The 9,605-nt window shown below is 40.5% G+C and overlaps 1 protein-coding gene across 1 annotated transcript in view; it reads right to left on the bottom strand.

The window, feature by feature from the left end:
* Positions 1 to 9,605, bottom strand: part of Spink5 (serine peptidase inhibitor, Kazal type 5) — a 56,603-nt gene that overhangs the window by 6,255 nt on the left and 40,743 nt on the right. The window contains exons 19-24 of the mRNA XM_013349415.1: positions 7,179 to 7,272; positions 5,873 to 6,000; positions 4,139 to 4,211; positions 3,326 to 3,453; positions 3,102 to 3,180; positions 328 to 455 (exon numbers count right to left, since the gene is read on the bottom strand). Coding sequence (XP_013204869.1) covers positions 328 to 455; positions 3,102 to 3,180; positions 3,326 to 3,453; positions 4,139 to 4,211; positions 5,873 to 6,000; positions 7,179 to 7,272 — 630 coding nt within the window. The remainder of the gene's footprint in view (positions 1 to 327; positions 456 to 3,101; positions 3,181 to 3,325; positions 3,454 to 4,138; positions 4,212 to 5,872; positions 6,001 to 7,178; positions 7,273 to 9,605) is intronic.

Raw genomic sequence — 9,605 nt, 5'->3', positions numbered from 1 at the left:
ACATCTCATTGTTTGCAAGAACAGCTTCTCGTTGAGTGCTTTGAAAACTAACACTAGTCTTTATAAATGAGGATGTATTTGTCTATAATGTATAAAACCAAGTGTCATAGGTTTTTAAATGACAGAAATTCTTTCCCATCAAACAAGCATGATTTATCAAACTCACCAACAAATCTGTTCATGTACAACATACTCTGACATACACGTTTGTTAACATGTGATTTATAAAAACCATCAAAAAGCACGCTCACATATAACATGCTCTAACACATGGCACACTTTTTGACATGTGATTTATCAAACTCATCAACAAGCCTGCTCACGTACAATATACTCTGACACATGGCACACTTGTTGACATGCGTCTTGCCATCTGGGCCTCGGATAGGATCATTTTCTCTGGTGCAGATCAGCTTCCCATCTCTCTGCATGCTCCGGAATTCCTGGCATTGATCCTGACAAGAGGACAGAGAAAATATTACAACCTTAGACAGGATTTAGAGTCTGAAAGCACCATGAAAGTTAGGCACGGACTCAAAATGTTTGGAAGAAAATAGAGAAAATGAGATTTCAGAGAATGGATTACGATTTAAAGGTACTTTGTTCCACTTGTCTTCTCCAGGGGAATTTCATCGCTGCCTAAGACAGCTCATCTCATTTGTACAAAGTCTTCTGTGATGCTATGTCCCAAATCTGCCTGTCTGCAGCTGTGCTCACTATTCCACGTGTAAAAACAGGCCTCAAAATACAGAATGGACTGAACGTATTCACCTGGCAAGTCATTCGAACATATAAACCCACAGTTCTGGTCTGTAATGATAGTTTTGCACTTATTGGTCGTGTATGTGCACATGTGTGTGGGCATGCCTACCATGGCACATGTGCAGACTCAGGGGAGCTGTAGAAAGCTTGGTTTTTCTCATTCCACTGCATGAATTCCTGGGATCAAACCCAGAGTTTCAAGCTTGGGGGCAATTGTCACGTTACCTTCTCAGCCAGCTTGCCACACAGCCACATCTTTTAAGATATTTTCTATCATGTGAATTACATCAGCTCATATGATGTGCACCTATTTTTCATTTTAGAAAAGACTCAGAGATACTAAACAATCAATGTAAATGCTGGGTTTGTGACCAGCTATCTACTGAGCGAGCTCCCTTATTTTTACTTCTTTGTTTTTCCATGGAAGAGAATAAAGCCACTAGTTTATAAGAAGAGAGAGCTGGGATTTTTTTTTTATGTTAAAAAAATCAGCCTTAAAACAATGGCAAGGGAACTGGTCCCATGAGATATTTACCTTGAACTCCCCCTAACTCCAAGGAGACCTTTGGAGGCACTCTCATTATAATACTGATAGTGGCTTAGCTTGGGGTTGCCCTTTTTTCACCTACAGACAATCCCATGCTTACTTTATCCACCAAATTCTTAAAGTTATCTCTGAAGTTGAGCATCTGATCACTATATTATTTTTCTCAATAATATCATTTTCAGAGGCAACTGCAGTTATTTTCTTTCCAGCTGCTAACAATAACACATGCGCGCGCGCACACACACACACACATGCACACACAAGCACACACACATGCACGTGCTCACACACTATACACACATACACACAAATGATAACACTCATCATCATCGTACAAATATACTGCCAGATTTCGGGATTTGACCTCCTGATCTACTTATTGTTTGTGTGTGGTCCCTGTCTCTTTTCTCAGCTGTAACATCAGAGAAATCCACAAAATAGATTTTGCAAACTGATTAAACGTAAGAGCTAATCTTATTTTGATTTACATTATAAAGAAATATATAGCTCTCTTTTGACAAATTTCAAAGGACTATTCTCTGTACAGATTGCAGTTTTTTCTTTCTAATTGGATTTCATAGGTGAGAAGAGCTGCATCATAATGGCTGTTCTGTGCCTTCATTACGGAAAGGAGAGAACTATTGATAATGCCCCAAATTGAACACTAGGTGGCAGTCAAGTGTCATCTGGTCACGTTACCATGCATACTCCCAATTTCTTTCTTTCTTTCTTTCTTTCTTTCTTTCTTTCTTTCTTTCTTTCTTTCTTTCTTTCTTTCTTTCTTTCTTTCTTTCTTTCTTTGGTTTTTCTTTTTTTATAATTAGATTATTTTTTAATTCAGAATTGAACTTTTTGGTGCTTTCCTTTTCCTGCCCCACTCCCAAGACCAAGCCCTTCCTGTGTCCCAAATACTTTTTAAAGCTTCTAATGATATCCGCAGAGTGGATAGTCACAACACTGGTATTTGTTGCTGGTCCTGAGAATGCGTAGCACCCGCGTTAGAGTTGTTTTTAAGTCATAAGTGTCATGCTCGTTTTGGTAGAGCTAGCCACGTCTTTTTCTGTTTACTATCATATCCTCAATAATTGGGAGAGAATGCGCACTTCAAAACAGTTAGTTACCCGATTCCCTTTACAATGAATATTGGGGTGGGCGTGTGGCGCTAGAGTCTAAGAGATCAGAGCCCAGCCTGAAAGAGTCAGGGCCTACCTCCCCTGCTAGCTCTGGTCTCTAACTGCACTAGGGCTGCTTTGCTCCTTATCTTCTGCGGAGGAAAAATGAATGTGCAAAAATATGCCTCTTTATGTGTGCACACTGTCTCCTATGCATACCGCAAAGATTTGCACATAAATGTTCTTCTCTGTGCCACTCCAACCAGACAGCTCTGATGCTGCGCCCGGAACTGGCTTTGAACTGTGGCCAGGCTCCCCAGCCCCTAGAGCTCTCTCTGCCTCTCTGGCTCTCACAGTTTCTTTCTTGTCCCTTCCCTCTGTCACGTATCTCTCCCGTGCTGTCCACTGTAGCTTTTCCTCCCTGAACTAAGCTTCTTAGCGTTTTTAGGATGTGTATAATGTTCTTTCACCTCACAGTTCCATTATGCTGCCTCCAACATGATTCATCCTCCCTCATAATATTCACCTACGTCACCGTGGCCCAACCATGCTCCCATGGGTGCAAGGTCTGCTCTCCTGATTAAGCTCAGTTTCTGAAAGGCAATTTCATACTGGCTCCAAAGCTGTCTCCTTAACATGAACCCTCCCAAATTCAGGTATTAACGTGTCTGACATATTACCTCCTTATCATTCTTGTTTGTCCCCGTGTTTCTCTTGGCTTCATCCTCTTTCTTTTTCTTTTCAGCGGCCTCTCTTTCCCTGAGAGTAAGGATGGGAAGAAAGTGAATACGTGTCTCATTAATTATAGGACTCACTTCTAAAGCGCTCGCTGCTCGGACTGCTGTAACGCGGTTACTATACTGTCTGGACGCACAGCCAGAGCACTGGTTGGGAAGACACTTACAGTCTCTCCTTGCACATAACGCACTTGTTGCCGTGAGTCTTGCCGTCTGGACCCCGGGTAGGGTCACTTTCCCGAGTACAGAGGAGTTTCCCGTTTTTCATTTGGCTTCTAAACTGGTCACATACATCCTGAAAACAAATGAGGAAACATAATCAGAAATGCTTTTTTCATATAGTATTTTTTGGGTTTGAAAAGTCAAAGGTTTCCATTCACACATCTGGCAGCCACTTAACCTTGCTGAGGTAGGCAGGATTATGACATAAGGACACCCATGTCCTTGTCTGGAGTGTGCAGATAGATATGTTATTTTTATCAGTTAATGTAATCGTCTAAATGGAGAATTAAGAGCACCAATCAGTTGTATTTGAAGTGTGAAGGTTATTCGGGACTGGGGGGAGGACTCATTGCTACCATGAGGGTTCTTGCTCAAGCAGGGGAATGAGTCCCAGAAGGATAGAGAATCAGCCCTGAGTAAGCACGCGGGCTGGAAGGCAGCCACAAACCAACGAACGCAGGCGGCTCCTGGAAGTCAAGAGACAGCAAAGGAATTTCATACCCTGCGACTTCCACAAAGGAGCACAGCTCCACCGACTCTTTGGTTTTAGTGGGGTCATTTGGAACCTCTGACCTCCACAAATGTAAGGCAATAACGTGCAGTACTGTGAGCCAGGGTCTATAGTGACATTTTATAGCAGCAATATAAAACCCAGTGTTAGCTCTGACATTCTAAAAGGAAGATCTCCACTGGCTACATCAACAACAACCTCTTTCCACACTTTGGATGGTTTGCACCAAACGTTGGCACTGACTTACCTTGCCCGTGGCTGAGCCAGTCCCATTTGATCTTTCGGCAGAATTTTTATTTCTTTCCTCTATGTCTTTCTGCCTATGAGAGAAAGGGTCAGATAGTCATCTTGTTGGCACAAATGCACGCACAGGATGAATGGGTCCGAGGGCTTGTGTCCTAAACCTTCTTTTTCACAGCGAGTGTCTCCACTCTCTGAGAGTGCAGCCTGTTCCATTACTATGATTCCAGGGCAGGAAGCCCCTTCACCACAAAATACATCATCAAATCATTTGATTACAGCCTTTACAATTTCTATCCAAATTCATCTCTAGTCTTGGTCCATGATTTTGACGTTAAGAAAAAAAATCATTATAATGTTATTTCTTAAAGCATGGCCCCAAATAGTTAAATAAATAGTAAATTCCAATGAATGTAAGTCATAGTACTTTAATCAATTTAATTATTGAAAATAGAGGTTCCTATAATGCCATAACATGCTGTAAAATCTAATTATGGTCATACCTTCGTTCAGACACCTCCACTAATTGAGAGATAGCTCAGTTGGTAAATTGCTTGCCTCACAGACATGAGGACCCAAGTTTGAATCCCCAGCACCCACATGAAAAGCAGTGGTTGGTGTCAGGCAGATGCTTATAATCCCAGCGGTAAAGACACAGAGACAGGAGGATCAACGAAGGCCACTGGCCAGTAAAATCCTGGTCTTCCACCCACAATATACAATGCATGTCACACATGCTGACAATACAGAGTAAGATCAGGTGGCTGTACAGAAGAACTGAACTGTGGCTAGAGCCCACTGGCTAGGGTCCTCAAATGCACTCTCTACAACGCTTTTAAGAAAACCAATTTTGGGGCTGGAGAGATGGCTCAGAGGTTAAGAGCACTGACTGATCTTCCAGAGGTCCTGAGTTCAATTCCCAGCAACCACATGGTGGCTTATAGCCATCTATAATGAGACCTGGCACCCTCTTCTGGTTTGCAGGCATACGTGGAAGGAATGCTATACACATAATATAATAAATAAATATTTTTTTTAAAAAAAAGAAAGCTAATTTCATTTTTCTCATTAGTAGAATGTCAGCATTGGTATAAGGGTTCATCACATAACCCTCAGAGAAGTGAAGAATGAATGAATTTTACTTTGTAGCATGAGAGATAGATGCTACACATTTACTAATCATGCAATAATTAAATGTCACAACTAAAAGCATCCCTAAGTTTAGGGTCACTTAGGACTAACTCAGTTTATAGATGGGACTAACAATAACTGTGTTACCGATCCTAACAAGATTGATCAAAGTGGCTGAACCATGTCACGAAATACTCTAATACCGTTCATCATGGGGGGAAAAAATAAACCGAAGTAACTACTCCTGCTTTTGTAGTTAGGAATGTTTCATGTACTTGGCAGGAGCCTGGCTCTCTTAAACACTCTATGTTTCATACACTTGGCAAGAGCCTGGCTCTCTTAAACACTGTTTTGCAATTTCAAATGACTATCATTAAATTTCACTAGGCAAGGAACAATATTACGATGACACTGGGAGGTCACAGAATTAGAGTGATTAACAGGACAATCGGCCACTTGATTATCTGTCCCCCATTTGGGCTTATGTTCCTTAGGAAACAAAAATGAGGGAAGCATTGGGACTAGTGAAAAGAATTTTCACTGAAGGAGCCACAGAAAAGGAGAAATGTGTGGCTGTCTTTTGGACACACTTGCTACGAGAAGCACTTACAGCAGCTCTTTACACATGACGCATTTATTGTTGTATGGCTTCCCATCAGCACCGCGTACAGGGTCACTCTCGCGAGTACAGCTGAGCTGTCCATTTTTCATGCTTTCCCAGTACTGAGCACATTCCTCCTGAAAAGGAAGAAGAAAGCAGGCCCCCGCCAAGCTCATGAAGCAAGCACTATCAGGAGCATTTTTTACTTTTACCCTTGCAGATAGTCCATGACCTAGGGATGCCGTCTACAGAGAAAAGGGGCGCTAGAGTCACCTGTGTTCTAATTATGAAGGGTCAGTTTCGTGGCACTTAATGTGTTTAAGTGCTTACACGGGGAAATTATAAAGTGGCTAAAGTCTGAGAGCACAAATCTAAGGTTAGAAAACTGTATACCAAAGGCCAGATCTACATTTCTCTTTGTTCAGATGTGTAATGTTTCAATGAAATAATCTTTCATTTATTTCTTTATTTAAGCATCATTTGTCACTCCTTCTCTAGATAAAGGCAACGTGTTCACTAGACACGTTCCACAATCCGGAGAAGACAAACAAACAGCCTGAGCACATTTATTTTCTGAGAGTGGGAATTTATTGTCCTAAAGCAGACACACTAGGCAAAATAGAAAAGACAGATTTTTTATTACAGGGAGTGTATTTGGGAGCAAAGTGATGGCCTTGATCTCCCTACAGCCTTAAGAAGGTGAACAGGCAGCAGAAATCTATGAAATGATGCTGTATCTCATTAGACAATGCCGTGCTCTCTCTGCAAAGTATCTCAAATGTGCTCAGAAGGACCTAAATAGTTTTCTCCTATCTAAGTTATTTTCCCCTCTCTCTTTAAGAGAACTTTGAGATAAAAGAGATGAGGTAATTTATCCCAAGTTTCATAAGTCTATATGGTAAGAGGCCAATTGTGCAGACTCCCTAGTCTGTTCTGTTTCATCATACTGTCCTGCTTTGGAGAGCAGAAAAGATAATTCACAGGCTTGGCCTAATCCTCAGAAATGAAGAAGAGTGAAAGAAAGTAAAGATGCTGATGAGAGTCAATACTGACACGAAGATTAATGAACTAGAAAAGGCTCAGGAGCCTGGGAAGTTTCACTGTCTCAATTAATTCCAGATCTAAAGAAGTCAAGAGTCACAGAGCAGCAGGATTTGTTAGTATCTTACCAGAGAGGCCAAGGTGGAAGACTGTTCTTCCAAGGACCTGTTTGTCTGGGCACACTCTGCCTTTCCCTTTCCCTCCAGCCCCATCGCAGTCTCCCCAGCACTGAGTTCCACCCACACAGGCCCTGAAAGCTAGGGCTACCTCTCACCTTGGCCTTCTGTCTCCCACCACCAGAGCCATGGCCGGAAGTGATTCTGTGATTTTCCTCTTCTTTCTTCCTTCTTTCTTCTTTTTCTCTGTCGCTGAAAGTCAGAAAGTGGAAGGAACAATAGCTTACTGAACAACAATTACTTTTCTATGAGCCAATCAATTGGATCTAGATGGAATTTATCAGGATGTATTTAATATCTATGTTACAAGCCCTCTTCTCAGAAAATCCAATTGATGGATTATGTGAAGTCCTTTGCTTGGCAAAATTTTCCTCATACTAAGAGAAAAACAACATCTACTTAGATACCAGCTAGTTAGTATTTACTAAATGGTTTGCTCAGGACTTTTAACTTTATTTATTAAAGTTTTTTTTTTCATCTACAAGAGGACCCAATAATCATCATTTTCTTTAGTAAGTATGAGCTTCTTCCTTTATCATTCACTTTCCAAAAACAAAACATTGAAATTACCTCCAACTGTATCTCTTCTTCTGGCTTGTATAGCTGTCTTTTGTTAATATTTTTCTATCACCCACCCCTCACCTTGACAACTTGTGTCTTCCTTCCTCCCTCTAGCTGGTCCTCACTGGGTAACGGCAACCCATCAGTCCCCTAGCACAGGTCACATTCGGAATGTTAGACTTCCCTTCTACTGATTGCTGCTGCGTGCATTTTCCTTAAAGAAACCATTTTGCTGCCATTTCCTCCCCTAACTGAAACATTTCTGCAGCCCTCACTGCACGTAGAATTGATGTCCACGTCCCTGGTTTGACACAGAAAGTTGGTAAAGCTTCTGAGTTCTAAGTGTTGGTTTCTTACATGCCACAGTTTTCCTAATTCAGACCATATGCAGCTCTGTTATTCTCTCACATGGCCCTGTCATGTCATTTACTTGTCTTTACCCAAATTATAACGTTCAGGTCTATTTCCACCCAAAAATTTCCATTAGCTCTCCCTTCACTGATGTCTGAAAGCCAGCTTTGTGTTTATTACCTTAGATGCAGAAAACAGCTGGTGGACCACTCCCAGTCCATAGGGATCAAGGATATGGATGGGAGTGTTGTAAAAGATTGCAACAGTAAAGATTTCTGTTTCTGAACGTGTGATGATCGAAAATTAACTTCCAATGAAGCATGCAATGGATCCCTGCCATTGCCTGTGTTGCATCACGGACTTCGCCTCAGCATTGTTTGGAACACACAATATGCACGCTCTCCTCCGTGTGAGATGTCAGCTACTCAGTGCCGTAGAGAACTGCCTAAGATCTCAGCTCAGGCTCACAACTATTACAAGTTGTGGATTGCAGTGCTTTTGTTTTCCTATAAACTAAAAGTTTGATGTTCGTACAGGAACATAATGACTTAACTGTGGGGACTAAAGACTTTCCATCATCATTCTTCAGCACAGATGTATCAAGCTACTTTATCTTTTGATTGCATTATATTTGAGAGTTTGATTTTCAAATTGCTCTGTGAGTTTCTGACTTGTATTTGATAAAATATTTTTAAAACAAATTTTGTCTTCAGATTAGTATATAATTTTCAACAATTCCTAAGATGACTTCCAAGTATACTTTGGCCATTTAAGACTACATACTTATGCAAAAATTGCATTCTCAGCATTGGTGATTATATGATCAAAATATTAATCAACTTTGAAAGATTTGGAGATGTTTTGTGTCCTGCACTATCAAATACTCAGCCAAGATTTAATTCTTAATTTACAACTGAACAGTAGTGCCCATTCATTTGATTTTCTCTAATTAAATATATGGTAAATAATTGTTTTATTTAAAGTTCTTCAGGATAGTTACAAGTAAGTGTTTGATTTGTGTATTTATTTTATGTATCCAGGTGTACAATAAAAATTTCTCAGGGAAAAGGCGATGTGAGTGGCAAAGGTTTAAGAACCCCCAAATTGTGTGACCTCTGGCACCAATCGGTCTCATTCATCTTTGTTTAGTCATTATACACACTGGGTACTGTATGTGCTCAGTAAACAGCTCTTGAATGATTTGGATGTTTTAGATGTACTCCTATGCCCCGTGTGAGGCATTACTTATGTTTATTTCCTGAAATATGATTTTCCCCAAAGTACTGTACAGAGTGACTAAAAAATCCTGTGTATATTCTTCCTAACTGGAATTCGAAGATAAAGAGTATTTGACAACGGATAAATATTTTTATCAGCAAATATGTGATTATCTTCTGAGAAAACTAGTAAGAAGTATAACAGTCTAGTAGTATACTGCTTCTAGAATTATAACTATTGGGGATGAAAATAAGAGATTCCCCTGAAGATACTTTTTAGACAATCATTCCTTTCATATATAATGAATATCCTGTATAATATTATATTGTGTAAGTCTGCTTGGATTATTGCCTTTCACACCTTCCTCACTCACAGTAGGAACTATCTCTCATGCA

Source organism: Microtus ochrogaster, chromosome 18, assembly GCF_000317375.1.
Source record: "Microtus ochrogaster isolate Prairie Vole_2 chromosome 18, MicOch1.0, whole genome shotgun sequence".
In the NCBI taxonomy this organism is placed as follows: Eukaryota; Metazoa; Chordata; class Mammalia; order Rodentia; family Cricetidae; genus Microtus; species Microtus ochrogaster.
This window is presented reverse-complemented; position numbering and strand designations above follow the sequence as displayed.